The sequence below is a fragment of the Castor canadensis genome, chromosome 6 (genome assembly GCF_047511655.1).
Source record: "Castor canadensis chromosome 6, mCasCan1.hap1v2, whole genome shotgun sequence".
NCBI classification, from domain to species: Eukaryota; Metazoa; Chordata; class Mammalia; order Rodentia; family Castoridae; genus Castor; species Castor canadensis.
This window is the reverse complement of record NC_133391.1, coordinates 143915809-143936881: the sequence shown is the minus strand read 5'-3', so window position 1 is coordinate 143936881 and position 21073 is coordinate 143915809. Positions and strand designations below refer to the sequence as shown.

The following is a 21073-nucleotide window of genomic DNA, read 5'->3' as shown; positions in this document are numbered from 1 at the left end:
CCCATGTGGGAAGCACAGAACCCATCCTTAGTGTCAACACAAAGCTTGCTTTAAAGGCAGGAGTGCTGCAACATGGTGACATTAGAAGGTAGCTGTGGAAGATGCACTTGGAGTACTCTGCTTTTCTGCCTTATTTGGAACCAGCAATGCAGGAATTGGTCAAATAATTTAACTCTGAGTCACTCAGCAAATCACTGAGGTAGTCACATATTTGTTATACTCTTGGTAATTTGAGGACTGTGTTTAGAATAAACAGTTTGAATTAGCAGCCTGCCAAGGAACCACACCTATAATTATAAGCAGGCAGGTATCTATATTCTTTGAGGGAAAATGTAGCAAGACAGCCTTTGTTATGTGCAAGCTTCCTCCCTGCCTGGGCTCTCCACTATTCTTTGCTGGCAAGACATGTTATATAAAGGACAATCTATACCTTTCTCATCCCCCCCCAAAATAAGGAAAAGATAATTTTCCTTAAGGAACAGAAATTATTAATTTGGATCCCAATGGTTTCAAAACAATAAGAATTCAAATCTAGTGAATGCCAACTCAGGGGTGATCACTGATCCCCATATTGCTAGGGAGGAAAAAGACAGGGTCATATAAAACCCAGAATGATAGTAGCAACATGACAAAATGAAGTTTGATAGAAATAAAGAAACTTTAAACTTAGATCCAAAGTGTTAACATAAAGACAGGGTGGTGGGCTATAATAGAAATAGCACATATGAAAATGACTTATAGAAGGAAGTTCAATAAAGATGAACAAACAGGGCCATGCAGTAACAACAGTAAGCTACAGAAAGCACGGACTGCGCTGATAGAGGTGAAGCATCTAGGAAGGGTGAATGACTTCTTTTTCTAGATGCTCATAGTGACTTCTAGTCCTCTAAAAGGCTTACATTCATATCTGTGATGACATTCTAAGAGGACCACAGACAAATTGGAGCATGTTCAAGGAGCAGTCATCCAAATAAGAGGATGACTTGGAATCCCTTTGATGATTTACTGAAGGAGCTTTGTTTAGTTTAGAGCAGGGAAAAAGAAGGCATGGATGGTGGCTTTTTGTCATAGAGTCAAAGGAAGAGTCTTGGAGAGGAAGGATTTGCTTTGTGGTCCCCTAAGGCTAAAGACTAGGGATCCTAACCACATAAAAGTGTACAGAGGTGTGGCAGACTATCTCAAGGGGACGGTTCCCTGTCCTTAGGGGTGTTCAAGAAGTAACTCACCTAAATCATTGATAGAGATGTACAAAGAATTCAACAACCAATAGCAGCTTTGATTGGAGGAGTTTTCATATCTTTTCTAATCCCAATATTCTACTCCATCATTAGATAGAAGATTTATTTGCAAGAAGCATATAATGTTATTGGTTTGCAGAGTGAAGTTTGCCTCTGTACTACTGGGACTTGCTGAGAAAGTCACATAGGCAGGCCCACAGATGCAGAAGATTTAATAAACTCTCTTGGGAGACAGTAATTCTATTTTAAGTTGGTTCCCCAGAAACAGGCCTGAGGTGAGGAGTCTTGTGCATAGGATGTACTTGGAAAGTGCTCCCTGGGGAGACTAGTAAGGGAGAGAAGTTGGGCAGGCAAGAGGAGGAAATCAGCAAGAGTGAAATCTTAGGAGCAGTTCTTCAGAGTATGGATTCAACCTGGTCCCACAGGGAAGCGCTGGAGTGTAAATTATGTCTCAGAGCTATCCCAAACTGTTAAGGGCTATCCTTGGGGAATGCAAACTCCAGATCACTTCCATTACTCTTCATAGGCAGGCAAAGCAGGCTCTAGGGACTTGAAAGCAACCTCATCAGAGAAAGATAAAGGCCAGCCTCCAGGGCACCTCAAAAAAAGCCACTCACTCCTACAATACACTTAATGTTCTAGAAAGGGATTGAGCTATAGGTGCCTTGCTGTGGTTTGGGATTAGGGAACAAGACCAGAAGGGTGAAGATGGGATCCAGAAGAAGCAAATTCTAAGACTCTTGATGAAATAAAGCCAAGAAAGCATTTCATTCATCTCATGAAAGCCGATGTCCAGTGGCTGGCAGACAATGAATCCTTAAAACCCACTGCAAGTACTATATGTGCTGTTCAAGCTACTGTTTACAAATGGTTCTTATCTGTTCATTAGAAAAGATAACATAATACAGGGTTTATACTTGCTAGAAACAGTTGCTGAAAGGATACATGTTTGTTTACATTCTGGAGATTTTATAAGTGTTGACAATGTGCCTTTCCCTAACTTCCGTTTTTATTCTGTAACCGGAATGAATGAGATATTTCTGCAATAAAAAAAGGAATGACCAAGGTTGCCTTAATTTTGTCCTACCTAATGTTCAACCCTGTGTTTTGTAACCTCCATGCTTACAATCCAGACTGTGGCTTGCTCTAAGATTGGAAATTTCCCTACCTCACTGTAATCACACTAAAAAAAAAAAAAAAAAGTCATACCCATAAGTGAGTTTCAAAATATTTGGCTACACAATCTGTAGGGTAATTATCCTCTCCCCCAGAGTTCCTTGCAGCCTGGAGTGTAAAGGTGGCTCAGAGAGTAAAAAGGGAGATGCTAGCCCACATAGATACAAAATTAGTATTGTCACCTTTGGGGGCACAGAACAGCCCTATGACCCATCCAAGGTACAATAACTTGATGTCAGAACTGGAAAGAGAAAAGTTGTTTTTGAATGCTGGTAACCCAGTACCTGCTGGGTAGGTCTTGGCTCTGACCTTCTTCATCCCTTTTCAGGCATTCCAAAGTCCCCTTCTAGAAACTCAGCCCTTCAGTCCATCACTGTAACTTCTTAACCTCTTAACCATGGCCATCAAATTCTGTTGTGTTTCGACTTTTGATTATGTTAGTGAGATAGTGTTTATCTTTCTCAAAGGGCCAGTACAGTAAAATTACCTTCCGAACACCTCTCTATCTTGGTGGGGCTCCCAGTGCTTACTGGCTGATAAGAGCAACAGGGACAAACCGTGGCTTCCAAGGCTGTGTGCAGTCACTTGCTGTTAATGGGAAGAAGATTGACATGAGACCCTGGCCGCTGGGAAAAGCCCTCAGTGGGGCCGACGTGGGTAAGTGATTACAAAGAGACCTGGGAGGGACTTGTGGGGCTGCCTTGTGGTTTGGGCCAGGTTGATGAACAGCAACCCAGCTGTAGTTCTAGGAAGCTGATTAATGCAATACTTCAGGGAAGAAATGGGCCCACGTTGGTGCTATGCAGACATATGGATCCTAAGGCCAAGCACCAGGGGATGGAAGCAGTATGGTGCACCAAGCCCTTGGTTGTGTCCTGCTGCCAGCTTGACCTCTTCCGAAACTTAACCTGGGCTCATTGGGCAAACCAACACACAATTTCTTGTCTGCCTTTTCATCTATACATCACACTAGAAGGTAAAAATTATTATTATACCTATTTTACAGATGAAAAAACCAGGACCTACAAATGTTAAATAACCAATCCAAAATAGGCAGACAACTAGGATTGTTTTTAAAGCAATGAGGACATTCATTCAATCACTGAAGGCAGTAGGTAGATAATTCTAAGGATGGTTATTTATTCAGTGACTGTGATAATTTGCTAGGAATGTCACCGCAATGAAGCACTACAGACTGTGTGGGTTAAACATCAGAAATGTATTTGCTGAGGTTCTGCTGAGGCTGGAAGTTCGAGGTCAGGATTTCTCCCAAGGCCTTTCTCCTTGGCTTGCAGATGTCTAGCTGCTGTGTCCTCATATGGTCTTTCCCCTGTGTGTGCATGCCCACTGTGTCTCTGTGTGTCCACTCTCTTCTTCTTCTAAGGACATAAATCAGATTGGATTAGGGCCCCACTCTTGTGATCTCATGTAATGTTAATTACCTCCTTAAGGCTCTTATTTCCAAATACCAACACATTGGGGGTTAGGGCTTCAACCTGCATTGGGGGGGTGCAATTTATGGGTCTTGCTTTAGCTTATTAAATCTGACTCATTCCTTCACTCAATACATACTTATTTGAGCATCTGCTTAGTGTTAGTTGCAATGCCGCTGCTGGAGATAAAGTAATGATTAAGTCAGGCAAAATCCCAGCCCAGTCCGTACAAGTCAATGCAAAATGACAATTGGGGATAAACATTACAAAGAAGTATATGATAGGGAGCGCTTATGCTCTGGGACAGGGAAAGTGTTTCTGAGGAAGTTAAAACAAAGCAAAAGTAAGTTCGAAGACGGAGGAGAGGAGCAAGGACATTCCAGGCTTTTTCCAATGGGAGTTGGATAGGTACATAATCTAGTTTGTGTCTGAAGAAAGATCCTCTAGCTGTATATAGCCACAAGTGTTGAGTGGTCCTTGTAGATGAGCTGGGATCACAATAGTCCTAGTGACAGGTGATGATGGTCGGTCCAGGAGGTAGTGGTGGTAGAGACATGGACAGATTTGACAGATTGTAGGGGCAAAAATAGGCCTGAGTTTTGGATCTGGGGTGGGGGAATAGGGAGGTGACTCAGTGTCATGGCCTCCTTAATATGCCTCACCCAGTGGTGTCTGCTTTCTTTCTCTTCTTTAGGCGTCTGATTCTCTTCTGGTCCTCGCCATCTTCTAACCCAAACCTACACAACAGCCACTATATAGCAGGTAGCCATAAAAGCCATTGGATATATTGACAATGACTTCTGCCAGCTATGTGTCTGCATGACCTGGCCATCACTCCTTTTGCTCCCATGCTCAGAGTTGAAAGCTTTTTTCTGCAGAACTAACCTTTTCTTCACTTTGTACCAACCTTCCGTACTCTCTGGGACTATATCACTAAGATTCTCTTCTCAGTTGACCAAGAATTCTTACTTGTTTGTGCCATGGACCCCTTGTAGTCTGATTAAACCTATGGACCTTGGAATGTTGTTTTGTCAAGCACAAAATAATACACACTGCATTATAATGGGAAACAATTCTATTGACATATAGCTCTAAAACATTTTTAAAGTTTTGACATTATAATAATATATTGCTTCTTTATAAAGCATGAAAGCCAGGATTATTTAATGGTGGGTGAAATAACTACATTATTTCAAAGTAGTGATGAGCAGAAATGATATTTTAGGATATCTGCAGCAAATGGAATGTGACAATTGTGAGATTTGTTGGTCACAAGTCATGAGAACTGCTGATATAGAAGTATGCTCCCTGCCTCATTAGTTGAAGAATGGGCTGAGGGTGTCGCTCAGTGGTAGAGTGTGTGCTTAGCAAGGCTCTGGGTTTGAACCTCAGCACCAAGACAACAATAAGGAGTTAAAAAAAAAGTTGAAGGAAACACTGAATTTCGGTTAGTGGCAGGGAAAATAAAGGTGTCATATTTTTCCCATCTCAGTTCATAGATTCCCTGTATTTGTATTGTTCTTTCCTACTTAAGGGTTGGGAACTTGGAGAACCTCTCTCCTTTCTGTTAAGGCCATGGACATTTCCAGCAGTAGACTGCACAGTCACCTTATGCTTAAATTGAGTCAAAGCAAACTCCTCCTCTGCTCCCATTCATGGTCCCTCATTTCTTTACTGTTCGTGGGACGCATCTTAACATCATGCTGGTGCCACCATCCACCTTCAGCCTTTAGAATGAGGCGCGTCTGATTCTCTGTCTCTCGGATGCTTCACAATCTTTCTGTTTCCTCTGCTGTCACCCTGTCTGGTCTCTGTTTACCTCCAAGTAGGATTTCTTTTCCTCATCAGTGGACCTCAAATGCCATTGCTAGGAAACTTTTGGCTGGCTTTCATGATCTTCTCCCCCAACCCCTCTTTAAAAATAGTTACAATGCAGATTTGGGAAATGATTTCTTCCACATGTATCTAAAAACAACCTAAGAACCCCACTCTTCCTGTGAGACCAACAGAAATGTGGGATGTGGGGCCGTGTGAGATTTTGGCTCTCGGATCAAAGCCTGTGTCTTTGTGGAGGTTGTGCAAGCTAGGGCCATGCTCTCAGAGCTGTGGCTGAAGAGAGACCATAGTCATTTCTGTCTGAACTTCCGGTGGCCACCAGCTATAATTCACAGAGAACAGGTTGGCACAGAATCCAGAAGACTTTAATTAAATTCTCTAGCAGTCTCTGAAGTGAGTCTTCTGCCCAGTCAGAGACAATGCCCCCTTCTCTTCCATTCCTGGAGAAAGTGTTTTTATTCACCTAATAGCTCTGGGCCAGATTATGGTGATTATGGTTCATTTGTCTTTTTCTTATATAGAAGTTCAGAGAAGCCAAAAAAAAAAAAAAAACCCAAAAAACAGCAGCCCAGGACAAGTTAATTTGTTTTTACCTCATCTTTGTTATTGTTGTTTTATTTTTAGTTTGTGATACTGGGGATTGAACTCAGAGCCTCACTCTTACTAGTCAAGTGCTCCACCACTTGAACCATTAGTTCTCATCTGATGATCTTGAAAATGACAAAATATGACCTTCAGGGAGCTCTGTGATACCTGTGGTAGAGGATGAGCCAATGCAGTGTTGAACTGCTCAGCACTGTTCACAATGGGCCATGGTCCTGTCTTTCATAAAACTCCTGTGACAGAAGAAACAGGATTCTCGAATCCACATGCTAAGGCACTGAGGAGCCCCTCCCTGTCTTCCTGCCCCAGACAGGAGCCCCAGGGCAGGAGTTAATGAGCTTAGGCAGCTGCTTAACTCTTTCAGTGCTTATCTTGCTTGTCTAGGCTTTGAACCAACAAGACAGTCGCACTTAAGCTAATTGGGGTCACACACATTAGAATACTTTTAACATAAACACTTTGTTGACGTTGGAGGAATTGAAATCCACTCTTGCGGGAACAACATAAAGATGGATTAAAGCAGGAACAGTTCAGTCATCCCCACCCATGGTCATAAAATTGCCCACCAGTTTATCACTTGATTTATTGCCTCCATCATGTTTTTAAAGTCTCTTTGGCTATTCATAAGGGACAAGCCAAAATCAAATTAAAGTGAGGAGCAGGTTCCCCTTATCCTGAAAGCTGGTCTACTGGTGCCCGCAGGGGCGAATCAGTGGGAATGGTGGTCTGCTCTACTCATCTAGAACCATGAGTGGTTGGCATGGCCAGAGAGTGGCTGGTATGGCTGTCAGTGGCATCTTGTGCCATGGGCACACCTGGTAACCTGACTTTGTGCTTCCTGCTCTGTATTTAGGGGAATGCAGCAGTGGAGTCTGTGATGAAGCCTCCTGCATCAACGGTGGCACCTGTGCAGCTATCAAAGCCGACTCCTACATTTGCCTGTGTCCTCTGGGGTTCAAAGGTCGACACTGTGAAGCTGGTGAGAAAGAAGCAAGTTGATTGCAGTCTCTAGCTGCCTATTAATTCATGTGCATGTAACTTGGCATCAGTGTACTTTTAAACAAAGCTCCATATAGTTTTATGGGATTGAGGTTGCTTTGTTGGGAGGGATGGAAGTGTCTCAGAGCACCAAAGTTTCAACCAACCAAAGATGTTATTTTAAATGCTGATATGGGTAGACTCCTCTTTGTGCTCAAGTAACTTTTAAAAACCCTACATTACTTGGTTTGTACAAGACTGAATTTAAAGCATTTACGCTTATGGTCTTTATAATATCTGATAGTTTCAGAGAAGAGATTGAGAAGATGTGCACAGAAGTTAACATTGTCACTTACTAAGACAAAAAGTGCTCTCATTTTTCCTTCTTTGTATCATTCTGCTGAATTATCCAACCCCTCAACATATATTAGGTAAATATATATATATATATGTATATATATATGTGTGTAGACATGTGACATGCACACACAAAAACACACATGAATAATAAATGAAAGTTTTATAGATTTTGCACAACCATGCAGGCTTGAGCACACTTTAATGTCTTTTTTAAGAATTCAAAACTTAAAAGCAAACAAAACTGGGGCTAATATCACAGAAGTAATCAGATTCCTCTATGAATGGTTCAGGTTTGGACCTGAAGGTGCCACATTGGGGAATTTTCTTTTAACACTATAGTCTCAAACCTCATGTCCCTAGAGGAGTACACATGAGTTGGGGTAAGCCCATGCAGCAGTGGCTGTATGTGCAGTAGCTTTCCAGAATAAAGGCTGATTCTTCCTCATATTGTAAATCACCGCAGGTCAGTGGTGCTGGTGTGGCAGTCCTGCTCCATAGCATTCAGGGACAAAGATCTCCACCATCTAAGTGGCTCTTCTAGGATCTTACAGTCATCTCCTATGTCCTACATTCAGTCAGCATGGGAGAAAAGAGAGAACAGGGAGGGTGGAGGGAAGTCTTGGGGTCAGGCCTGGGATACTTTCATTCCATTCCACTGGCCAGAACTTGGCCACATCTCCCACCTGACTGCAGGGCAGCTGGGAAATGTAGTGTAGGTCTGTGCCCAGGAGAGAGAGGACACAGCTCTGGGCACACAGCTTGCCAGTCTTGGGTATACAGGAATTTCTAACATCCTGCTTGTTTCTTTAGCCTTCACCTTGACCATTCCTCGCTTCAGCGCGTCTCTGAGGTCCTACGCTGCCACGCCCTGGCCCCTGGAGCCTCAGCATTACCTTTCTTTCACTGAGTTTGAGATCACCTTTCGGCCAGACTCGGAGGATGGAATCCTCCTGTACAGCTATGACACAGGCAGCAAGGACTTCTTGTCCATCAACATGGCAGGGGGACATGTGGAGTTCCGCTTTGACTGTGGTTCTGGGACTGGTATTCTCAGGTGAGGGCTGAGACTTTCTGAAACCTCCTCTCTGCAAAAGCCAAGGTACCACTTTGGAAAAAAAGTCAATTGCTACCAAAACACCTTACCCTTCTCCTGTCTTCCCTATGTGGTTACCTTTGGAAGCCTGTCCTGCTTTCTAATGATAATTGGACTTCCATTAGGTAGTGCTCTCCTGCATGCAAGGTTTCCTTTCCCCGAATAACTACCTAGCTTGTAGCAATTCTTTAAACTGTGGACCATAGGCTTTCTTCCCATGGGGGTAGACTGCTTCTGTTTCTACCTGAGGTTGTGAAATGCTAACCTCAGGCACTTGATGAATTGTAACCAATCAGCACCTTACACAGAGCATCACAAGATGGGTACTCAACAAACCATCTAGTAAAAAAATATATCAACAAATATTTAATGAACAAGAATGTTCAAGGTGACTTCACTTTAAAATTTAACTTTCCTCTTGAGCTAGTTCTTTGATGGCAAGTAGTTTAGCAAATACCTTACTGTTTATCCTATAAAGGAACTTTACAATGACCTATTCAATGCGAAGACTTATTCCCTGACCAGTACACTCAGGGAAGGTATGTGATGAGTGGTTTTAATAGCATAGCAGTACATGGGTACTTCTGACAGATTTGATGAGATTTATAAAATTGGTTTGCACAGCCAAAACTTTCCTTGTGTTATTTAGTTTGTACTATTACATTACTTCACAGATAGGTTGTTCCTGTACGGTGAGTCAGTATTTTTTTTTTAACCCCTTGAAGTCTGTGGTTGGTAGGAGAAGATGTTTTTCTTATTTGTTTGTCTCCCTCTTACTGTGTTTCTTTCGTGGTAACTTTAATATTCAAGCCGAAGGGCCACCAATCTTCTGCAGGTGTTCTTATTCCTACATTTGTCTACTACTTCTTTTTGAAACTCAGTAGGATGTTTTACTATCAGATAGTCCATTGATGTTTTAAAGGAAATTGTGGGTTGTGTTCAATACTGTTCAGATTGCTAGCCTGTCATTTTTAGGACTGTGTGGATAAGATGCTATTGCCACTACACTGTCCTTAACTGCTCATCATTTTTCATGGTTGATGGGAAATTCTCTCTGCATTGTTTCAACAATTCTTAAAAAGGATGGTTTGTTTTTTGCCCTTGTGACTAAATTCCTACACATTAGTGACACCTCCCACTTTGGGGAATGGACAGACATTTTTGTACCTCTGGTTATGCAGAAATGCCCCATATCTCAAGACAACCTTTCTGGGTATTTAATTGATTCAATTTACATATGATTATGCAAAATAGCCTAAGCAGCTCACTTAAAACTGTATGTCGAGTATAGAAGGAAGACATCTTGATGATCACCTTGTACTCTGAGTAGTTTCTTCTAGGTAAGAAGTGACCAGAAAGAGCTCAGGGAGGGCAGGGCCTCATCAACCCCCACCTGGACGTGTTGCCATCTCCACCCTGCTTCTCTGCAGTGGCAACTCCAGCTGTGGGGTCACAGTCACTTGCACCCTTAGAAGTCCAGCATTTCTCTTTCATAGCTCTATGCCCGTTTTGACAAGAAGTATTTTTAACTTTTCTAAATGTAAATTATTGTTTTCTTACCTGCCACAAAAGGTGATTAGAGACATTCTTGAATCTTAAATGAAAATAAGCCAAGAGTTTCCATGGAATGAACCACGATCTACCCCCTTCTCCCCTCCCATGCCTGGGATGAACTGACAACAGTGATCACTATAGGGGTTTCAGATGCCTCTTTGGAAAATGGGCTTAGAGGTTGTTTATTTTGAAAATCATTTCAAGGACTTCCCACTTAATTAAGGAAATGCAGTGAAAGCCTGAACTATAGGAAGTTGTGGAATTGGCCAAACCATTTAACTTTAGGAAAAGGATAAGGTGGTCAAAATCATTATGAACTTGATTCAAAGATCAAGACAATTGGAATGAGCTCTTGATAACTGTGATTGATATGACTGCGTGGAGGAAGGGAGTGTATTGACAGCCAATGACCTCTGCAGGACAAGAACATGACAACCATGCTGTTAGTTATTATGGAAATAGACCTCTTAAAAAAGACTGCTGTGTCTTTATTGCATATTGATTTAACCAAGGTGATTAAATTCTAATTGCTAAGGACAAATCACAAAAGCATTTGCCTGAGCAAAAGAATCAAATGAGGGGGTGGTGACCCTTCAATAATTGTGCCTATTGGTATTCCTCACAGTTTTCTAAAGATGATCCAAGACCAAAAAAATAATGGGGAAATTCAGCAAAGGCCAAGAACTAGACATTGTAAGAAATACAAATGCAATAATTATATTCCTTCTGCACACCTCACTATAAAAATAATGTGTAAAACTCCTATAAACATCATTTAAGCTTCAAGTGCTTCTACCTCAATGTAAAAACTGAATTTTAAAAGTAATTTTAATCCTTTCACAATATCTGAGAACATAGAATCTGCTTTCCTGTCTTAGTCCATTTTGTGCTACCATAACAGAACGCCTACAACAGGGTAATTTACAAACAGCAGAGATTTATTTCTCAGTTCTGGAGAGTGAGACGCTCAAGGTCAAGGGGCAGGGGCATCCTGCCAGGGCATCCTGTGTCATCCCCAGGACAGAAGGCAGAAGGGCAAGAGAGCCCACAGGCATAGGAGGGGAGCTGAATCTATCCTTTCACTAGATTTTGTTGTTGCTTTTGGTGGCAGTGGGGTTTGAACTTAGGGCCTTGCACTCTACTGTTTGAGCCACACCTCCAGTCCTACCCGTTTATTAGAAACCTAGTCCTACAATCACTAACCCACTCCTGTGAGGGTGACATACATGCATTCATGAAAGTTGAGAGGTTCCATCTCTCAACTCTGTTGCATTGGGGATTAAGTTTCCAACACGTGACCTTCGAGGGATAAATTCAAACCATGGCATCTCCTGCAACATTACGTTATGAAAAATTTCAAAATATAGAAAAGTTGAAAGAATTTTAAACATCCTCATACCCACCACTTGTAGTCTGTAATTAATGTCTTGCTGTATTTGCTTTATCATGAATCTGTCCGTCCTTACGTCCATCCACCCATCCATCAAAGGATGTTGCAGACATCCAGTATACCAAGGACTCTGTTCTTGACACCTAGCCCATATAATAGGTGGGGTTTTTTTTGTTTGTTTGTTTTTCTTTTCTTCAAAACTTGTACACAATTATTATCAAATTTTGCCTTCATGTCACCCCTCATGTCAGACTCACTATATGCACATTTCAGGATTTTTAGGGAATAAATAAAATGATAAATGCAATGTTCAAACCATGAAAAGGCTCGATAAATGGTATCTAGTACTGCTGTTACTGCTAAGCTGGAATTGTTTTCTTTTTGTTGAATGGATTGAGGTGCCTAAAGTTGGTATCACTTTCCCCAAAGATGGGTTGATGAAAATTATCCGTAACATGCTAATTCACGTTTAGTTTGCATCTTTGCTAGTTAAGATTCTCCAGAGAAACAGAAAAAATAGGTTGCACATAGATATGTAGAAAGATTTATCTTGTAGGGTTGTCTCACAAAATTATGGAGACAGAAGTCCCATGGTCTGCCATCTGCAAGTTGGAGGCCCAGACAAGTTCACGGTGTAGTTCTATACAAGCCCACAGGCCTGAGAATCAGAGGAGCCCATGAAGTAAGTCCCTATCTGAGTCCCCAGGGTCAAGAACCAGGGGGCTGATAGTATTAGTTCTTATCCCTCTCAGAACACTCAAAAACCAGGAGCGCCAATGTCTAAGGACAGGAAAAGATGGATGTCTCATCTCAAGTAGACAGAGAAAATTCATGCTTTTTCCATCTTTTTTATTCTATTCAGGCCCACAATAGGTCAGATGATCCCTCTACATTGGTGAGAGCCATCTTTACTTATTCTGCTCTTCCAGAAACACTCTTACAGACATACCCAGGAAAAAAAAAATGCCTTACCAGTTAGCTAGGCATTCCTTAGCCCAGTCAAGAGGACATATAAAATTACCATCACCTCTTTCTTGACAGGAGTGAAGATCCCCTCACCCTAAGACAGTGGCATGAGCTGCGTGTTTCTCGCACAGCAAAGAATGGTATCTTACAGGTGGATAAACAGAAGGTAGTGGAGGGAATGGCAGAGGTAAGAGCACACCTTTTCTCTTAATGGTTAGTGTGGACCAGGTCACTGTTTTCTGCTGATCTTGGTAGAAAAGCATCATGGTGTACTGTTCAACCATATAGATTCTACTGCTGGGATTAAAATCTCAGCTCCCCAATGGCAATTACTTTTTTATCCTGTAACTATAAATGGGAATTATAATAATAATATTGACCTTAGAGGGTTGTAAGAGTTAAGTGAATTAATACTTAATGAGCACAGCACTTCAGAAATTGCCTTCTGCCCTCTTCCCCCCTTATCTCCATCCTTGTTCTTATCAGTATATGATGTAGTAGGTATGGACACAGATCCTGAGTCAGAGCCAGCAGTGCATAGGTGACATGTCTGACAAGAACACACTGCAAAACCAGACTTCTGAGGTTCAGCGTCCAGCTCCACTACTTACCAGTGGTGTGAGCTCATATTGCTTACTTGACTTCCCTAGTTTGTATTTTTCTCATCTCACTACTATTCTCATATCAATAGAGACAGTGTTGATGACAGGAGCACCTACTTACAGAGTTCTGAGAATTATAAGAATTGTGTATGAAAAACACAACAGTACCTGACTCATGGTCAGTACTATCTAGCTTTATTTATTATTATTATTAGCACTATTATGAACTCACGGCACAGAATTTCTTTTGGAGTTTGTAACTTTCCATGATTTTATTTCCAAGGTCATGTCCAAAGAAAAACATTTTTAAGAGATAATAAGGGAGATTTGGATTAAAATATAACTTTGTAGGACTCTAGACATATGTAAAAAATTATAGCCCCTACAAAACAGAGAGACCCTTTGATTTGCTAATATCTTGGTTCCAAAGGTCTTCGTTCTGTGAAAAGCAAGATTAAAAGAGCGTATTGAAAAATTTGGGTACACTGATAAGCAAACAGGTGGATAGAAAAGAGACTTTTACTGGGGAAAGAGGTATTTGGTTGAAGAGAGAAGAAAAGACACAAGTGAACAGAAGCCAGCCAGCCACAAGGGCCACAGTGCAAGGATGGCTGGTCAGAACCAAGGGCCTCTCTGAAATTAGAACCCCAAAGTGGGGTTTCCAGGTGTGAAGGTGAGAACCCTTCACACCTGGAAAATACTTCATGTGTATTTGTAAGTGGGAGAGAGGAGAGAAGGGAGGGAGCTAGAGAAGGAAGAAAGATAATGAAATGGACTTTAAAGGAGGAAGTGGAGTAACTTCTAGTACAGTCCAGAGTATTCTAACATTATGGCCCTGGCTGTCTATTGGCATAATCATTGAATTTTTTTTAATATGTTGTATCTCTCCAGGCCTTACAATCTTCTGGAAAACAGGAAGAAAAACTCAGGGTGGGGGTGTTTGTAAGTAGCAAGGTTAAGGTCTTTGATTCCAAAAAAGGAACTCTTCAGGACACAGTATTTGGCATTAGGATCTGAGAGACAGCACAATGGTAAAAACCACACTTCAGAGTTCCTGTTGCCACCACAGTAGTGAATGACAATTAAATCAACATGATAGAAGCAAGGCCCTTCTTCCTGGCTTTCTGAACTGTGGGAAGTTGTGTTTAGGTCGCTCTGTAACCAGGCACGGGAAGTATGAAGCTTGACCCCAGCAAGATGAAACTTAGTTGAGTCCCAGGCACTCTGCTCCCCAGCTGTCCACACCACGTTGAGGCATGGCCAACAGTGGCAGTGGCTTTAGAATCTAGAGACAGCTGGCAAGGGTTGGAGTGTATCTTGAGGAGCTCAGGCAATGAGCAGGCACCTGAGAGCCTGTGTCATACTAAAGCTGACCCCAGGTTGCTCAAGAGATAGCTCTGAGAAAACCAAGAACCCAGAATTGAGTCAATATACAGACCTGGAAGAATGGCCATGTTTATGAGGACTTCAGAACGCCCATCAGAGATCTGCTGGCCTTTCTAAACCGTGCCCACCAAGCAGAAGCCCAGATCCAGACCTAAGCACCTCACTTGGTAGGTCTCATTGGTTTGCTCCTGCTGTTCCCGTGGGTATGGCAGCTGCAGCCCTGCCTGTTGAGCAGCCAGAAGGAACTGGCTTTCAGCCCACTCGCTGGACACCACAACTCAAAGTCCCTTAAGAATAGCCTGCTGCTCTGAAACTCCCTTGTCTTGCAGCCTTCCTCCTTCCTCTTACTAGTAAGAGCAAAGGTGAGGGAGAGATGTCTGTAGGTTTGTGGCAACAGTTCCTGCCTAGATCAGTCTTCTGTTGGGCCACAAGGATTCTTAAAAGCTCTTATGCTTCTTTAATAATTTCCTAGACAAATAAGAACCCTCAAGTGTTCTCAGCCTGGGGAGGTTTTGGGGTGTAGCTCAGTGATAGAGCGCTTGCCTAGCATGCATCAGCCTCCAGGTTCCATCCCCAGCATGGCAAACAGAAACAACAAAATGAACCCACAGAGCTGCCTGAATGTTACTGAATTGAAGTCAATCTAGTCTATAATCGTTCAATATTTCCCTGGGCCACTTGACTGCATCCAGACCCCGTGAATACTCCCTGCAACATACAGAGCTCCTCTGAGCTCTGTCTCCTCTTCTCTACCTGTGACCTAACCCCAAACTCCATTCTCCTCCTTCTAGTCAGGGGAAACAAATGGTAGGTTCTTGGCCTTGTGCAGAAATTCAGAGACAGATGCACAGAGGAGTTTTAACAGAGCAAGTTTTATCAAAGCAAAAGCAAAAGTTCACTCTTGCAGGAGACTGAGTGTAGGCAACCTGACCATGCAGTTGAGTGCCCCGAACACCCAGGTCTTAGGCAGTTTTATGGTGGTTATGCTAACGATATGTACATAATTGTGAGATTTCTGAGAAAGTGGAGGGCATTTCCACGAACTGAGGGTCCAGGAATGGCTTTACCTAAAGTGCATTCGGCCCAGTGATCTCAAATTTTTACTTATCTCTGTGTGTGTTTTTTTGATGGTTTAACATTTTGCTTATGGCTCATGTTAGACCTTGTTATCTAGGTCACCCATTGGAATTTGGGCAGTTAAAGCCACTAGAAGGAGGAAGAGCCAATGGGGAGTTCTCCAAGAATTGGAAAAACTGAGGAATCTCTGCCCTTTACATTTTATCACAAGGACTACCTCCCACATACCATGCTTTGCCTTTCTTTTGAGATATCAGAGATGTCATCTTTATCATTCCTGAAGACAACAGCCACTTTTCAATGTTGAAAAACTGGTGAGGCACATGACTCTGGATCAAGTGCTAACTAAATAGTATCCCAACTGCCAGGATAGGCTAGCCTGTGCTACACTAAGTCACAAACAACCTTAGACTATCAACAGCTAATAACAACAGTGTAGTTCTTGTTCATATCACTTGTGCTCCAGTGGTTAGTTGCAGTTTTCATCTGAAACCCAGGCTGAAGGAACAGGGAGGAGGAAGAGAGCGTGGCAAAAGCTTCTGCCCACAAGGAATTCATTTTTCTTCTGCCATGTCTTATTGGCTAAAGCAAGTTACATGACCGTCTTTGAGCTTCACAGGTTGTAGGTGATCTTCTTGCAAGGAGAGATACTAAGGCTATCTCTGCCATTTGGTTCCCCAACAGGAAACTGAAAGCACATTTGGTAGTCTTAACAGTTGTCCTAAGGATATATTGTGATTTGTTGTTTTAATTTATTGGCAGGGAGGCTTCACCCAGATTAAGTGCAACACGGACATTTTTATTGGCGGAGTCCCCAACTACGATGATGTGAAGAAGAACTCAGGCATCTTGAAGCCATTTAGTGGCAGCATCCAGAAGGTACAGATTCATTTTCTTTTCTCATCTTAGGCTGTGGCTCTGATTATACCCATGGAATTAAGGATTGTAATCAGTGTAATCTGCTGTACCCAAGAAGGAAGTTTTGGGAAATTTCTAAAATTCTTATAATTTTGTTTTTAATGCTTATGTTTACAGTGCTCATGTCTTCCCTTCACAGGCCTTACCCCTGCTTTCCCCAGCACACATAGTAACTTCCCTCCCAGTGGCTGAGTCCTTGGCTGTGCCACAGTCAGCCATGGATGGTGCCAGTCTTGGCTTGTCTTGAGCATGCTCGACTCAGTTTCATGTCCTTCACCTGCAGCATGAAAAAGGGAGAATGTAGAAGGAGTCAGGCTCCTCCGATTTAGGACTGGGGAGAAGTGTTTTCCCAACACTTTCAGTGCTCTCCAGGGGTGAGGCAAGCCTTTGGAAACATGGGATCATGGCAGGAAATGCCACCGCTAACCTCTTATAATTCCCGGGCCATTGGGAGCTATTTTGTATGTCTCTGAGTTCTACAAAGCCAGCAACAACTCAAATAAAGGTATACCTGGGGTCAAGGGCTGAAAAAGTTAGGAACACAGTAACCCCTTCCTATAATCCATGAGTTAAGCAGGAAAGAGTAGAGGAGCTCTCCAGCCCTGGGCAGTATACGCACAGCAGTGCTAAGGGGGCCTGGTTCACTGCTTGCTTTTTAGTGCTGAGGAAGGGGATGCTGTAAGGAAAGGAATTCAGAAATGTTGGGAAAGGGGAATGACAGAGTGAGTGGGACACTCAAGGGGCTCAGTTGATGGAGTTTTTGGGCACATTAGATAGCATATTAGCACACATCAAGGAAGTTCACAAGGAAGCCTCTCTGGACTCCACAGATCCCAAAGTGATTGTTCCTTTGATTCCTAGATCTGTGCTGCTTTTTTTTGTTGTTGTTGTCCTCTCCCTACTTGGCTTTATAGCAGAACTCTCAGCCATGGCTGCAGCTTTCCAGGTGACTAGAAGCTGTTCAAAGTCACTGACAACCAGATCTCACCTTCAGAGGCTCTGGTTCTATTGGTCTGGGTGGGCAGTGGCAGTAGCATTTCTTTAAAACTCCCAGGTGATTCTACTGTGTGGCCAGGCTGAGGAGCTGCTGAACGTTGTAATTCTCAGGACTTCTTCCCAATCTTCTCAAGTGGCCAGTCTTGTACAATCAAAGGAGATTTTCTCTGCAGTTACTCCTAAGAACAAATTCAATTTCTCATTCCTATTCCCTTACAGAATTGCCAAAGCAGACTGCACTTTCTTCTTTTTCTCAACCTCCCACACTATGTGTAGTCCAGGTTGGTGTGCTCAGAGAAACTTTAGAAGACTGTAACAGTGCTTCCCAATTCCTGAATTTCTTTACATTTTTCTCTCCCAAGATCATCCTGAATGACCGGACCATCCACATGAAGCATGACTTCACGTCTGGTGTGAACGTGGAGAATGCAGCCCACCCCTGCGTGGGGGCCCCCTGTGTGCACGGGGGCACCTGCCGGCCCAGGAAGGAGGGCTATGAGTGTGACTGCCCCTTGGGCTTTGAGGGCCTGCACTGCCAGAAAGGTACACATGGAATCCAAGCATAGAGGCAGTGGAGGTCATGGACAGAATATTGGGACTTGCACTCTAAAAGGGAAAGTTGGCAGTAATGGTTGGCCATACTGGTTATTTTGATCAAGGACTTTAATAATGTATTAGGTGGCCGATTCCATATAAGTTATTCTAATTATTTAATTAGAATTAAATGCTGGGCTGGGAGCATAGCTCAAGTGATAAAGTACCTTCCTAGCAACTTCTAGGCAGTACCTAGTCAAATCCCAGTACCACATAAAAAAAAAAAAATGAAATACTGAAATGTTTCCCTAAGAGGCGGTAAATATCTCCTTGGCTCTTTCTGAGACTTCATCCCTGCCCCAGAGACTCTTTACCAAAAGTTTAACCCATAACATAGCAGATGTTTCCAGGACTGAAGCATTTGAGCCACTCCCACAAGGGGAATGCCTTTATGGGATGATAAACATTTTCACAGTTTTGACCCCTTTCTTGAGTGCTGTAAAGAGAAGCCTTGCCCAAGTACAGGGGAAAAGATGAATTTTGCAATAGTTGCTCCAAACTAAAGTATGTAAAACCTTCTGCAGAGTGCTATTTTGCATGCTATCAAACCGCTCTGTGCCTCAGTGTTTTCAATTGTAAAATGAGAATAATAGTAGCAGTAGTGTCTACTACCAGAGGTTGTGGTGCAGACCCAATGAGGCAATGCGAACAAAGCTTTTAGGATGTGCATGATAAGCACTTAACCTATGCTAGCCATTATTATTACAATTGGAGGGAAAAGTAAAATCTTTAGCAGGTGCTATGAGCTCCTCACTTTCCATCTTGCCCTTGTCTGGAAGTTAGGGATGGTCAAAGGCCATGAGTCTCTGCTCAGCTCTCCTTCTGCACCCACTTAAAGAAGCAGACGCTGTGGCCCTGGCATCTAGATGGACCTCCCACGTATGTCTATCAGGTTGACCCATGTGGACCTTCTTGTTCCAAATGCCGGTATGGCTTCACCTGAGCAGGAAGTAGTATAAGGAACAAGCAAAAGCAAAACCAAGCCTGCAAGAAATAAGGCAGTGAGCCTATGAAGGAATGCGCTTTCTCAATATCCTATTTGTTTCCAGGTTCCTGATTTTTACCAAAATTATCGGTTAGAGGAAAACTATAAATCACGGGTAGATATTTTGGTGCATGGGGTGGTAGAAGATGTTTTGCAGTAGTCTTGGAAAATCTGAAAGATACCAATTTGCCAATAAAAAGACTTAATAGTATTTCTTATATTTAAATGAATTCTGAAACCCACATGGCAAATTATGAAATGCATTTTTTAACAAGGAAGAGTAATTGATGTGTTTATGAATCATTCAAATTATACTTCTAAGAAGCATATTGTTGTTGTTGTTGAGCTAATAGGTGGTACTTATTGAGATTTAGCTCAGGAATGTCCTGCTCATTCAGAAAATTGCGCTTGGATTTCACTCATCAGTGAATTTCCTGTCTCGTCTTACTGCAGACATTTCAAGCTTGCTTCTAACGCTAGTGGTCAATATATAAAGTCTAGGCTTAAATGAACACTTAAATGAAAGGAAGAGGGAAAGGATAACTTGAGATCTTGTTAGCCCTTGTTGCCTGCTTTAAAGCTTTGGCTACAGCAGATGTAACCTGCTTGCGGCATGTCTCTGTGGCTAGGTTCAGGTGCAATGAGAAACAGTTCTTACCGGAACAATGGCCAGATTCTGTGAGGGCTCCCGGCAAGATCTGAGGGAGTGGGCAGTGGCTGGGCATTGACCGGTTTTCCTGCAGAGCAGGCTAGAAGCAAGATTAAAACCTAGACAAACCATCAGCTGCTCTGCATGCTGCATCAGTGTCTCCTCAAGCCTGAAAATCAAGATACTAGTTCTGGAGAAATGGAAGCCTTTGCAAATCCTAGGAAGGTTCATATATCGGAGGTACTGCCTACATCACATAATTTCCTTTTCTGTGATACTGACTAGGAGGATTAAGGAGGTCTCAGACAATTTTTCCAGGCTCCAGAAGGTATGTATCTATGGGTAGTTAGCATACAGACTGCTGTAATACTGGGCTTCTCAAACCTTGGAAGGATTAGAACGAGATGGACAATTACCTTGTCCCTGAAAGACAGAAGAGAACACACTGAAAGTTTGGACATATTCATAGCTTGGAGTCATCTTTAGTTGTTAGAGCAAATCCTCTCATTCATCAAAGTCGTTATTGTATATTTAGCAGTTAGGAGGTTTTTGTTTTTCTGCCTGATAATCAAATCATGCTTCAAAAGCAAGAACCTAGTATCGTCTCCAACATTAAACCAATTTGTGTGTTTTAAATGTGTAGCAAAATGTAGAAATACCCTTACCCAATCCATGCCGAGGAACACTTTCTGCACTAGGAAGGTGGTTTTCTAGCTCCTTAGCAAGTCTGGTTTCCTCACAGCTATAGTCAGGTTACTTGACACTTGTTTTCACCAGGCACTGGAGAGCAGGGCTAGAAACAGACAAATCTTAGAATGGGGCCCAAGGGCCTGCAGACCACCCTGCTGATTTAAGATTCTTCTTTGTCCTTGGGAGGTTGGAGGCAGGAGTAGAGCCTGAGCCCAGACAGAGGTGACATCAGCTCCCATCTGGCTTCTGAAATATTCTGGAGCCACAGTTTCTATATAGCATCAACAGCTACTGGCCCCAACCTCATAACCTGTTGCAGGGACAGGAAGAGCCAAAAGTTCTTTTAATTCCCAGTCACAACTTTGAGTGCTAACAAAACTATGAGGTTTGACTTGGTGGTCTCCTGGCCTCCCAGGTGGGAGGCCAAACCTAGGCACTCTGTGCACTACCTCAGGAGTAAAGCCCTGGCTCCTCACGCAGGGTGCCAGCAAGACCTCCCCCTCAGAACACCGCTCCCACCTCGAGACATTGTTTCATGCTTTCTCTGTT

At 42.7% G+C, this 21073-nt stretch overlaps 1 protein-coding gene across 1 annotated transcript in view; it reads left to right on the top strand.

Annotated features, from left to right (window-relative positions):
- The window catches only part of Egflam (EGF like, fibronectin type III and laminin G domains), a 159204-nt gene that overhangs the window by 119218 nt on the left and 18913 nt on the right, over window positions 1–21073 (top strand). The window contains exons 12-17 of the mRNA XM_074077576.1: window positions 2882–3071; window positions 7140–7265; window positions 8435–8678; window positions 12703–12814; window positions 16455–16571; window positions 17969–18149. Coding sequence (XP_073933677.1) covers window positions 2882–3071; window positions 7140–7265; window positions 8435–8678; window positions 12703–12814; window positions 16455–16571; window positions 17969–18149 — 970 coding nt within the window. The remainder of the gene's footprint in view (window positions 1–2881; window positions 3072–7139; window positions 7266–8434; window positions 8679–12702; window positions 12815–16454; window positions 16572–17968; window positions 18150–21073) is intronic.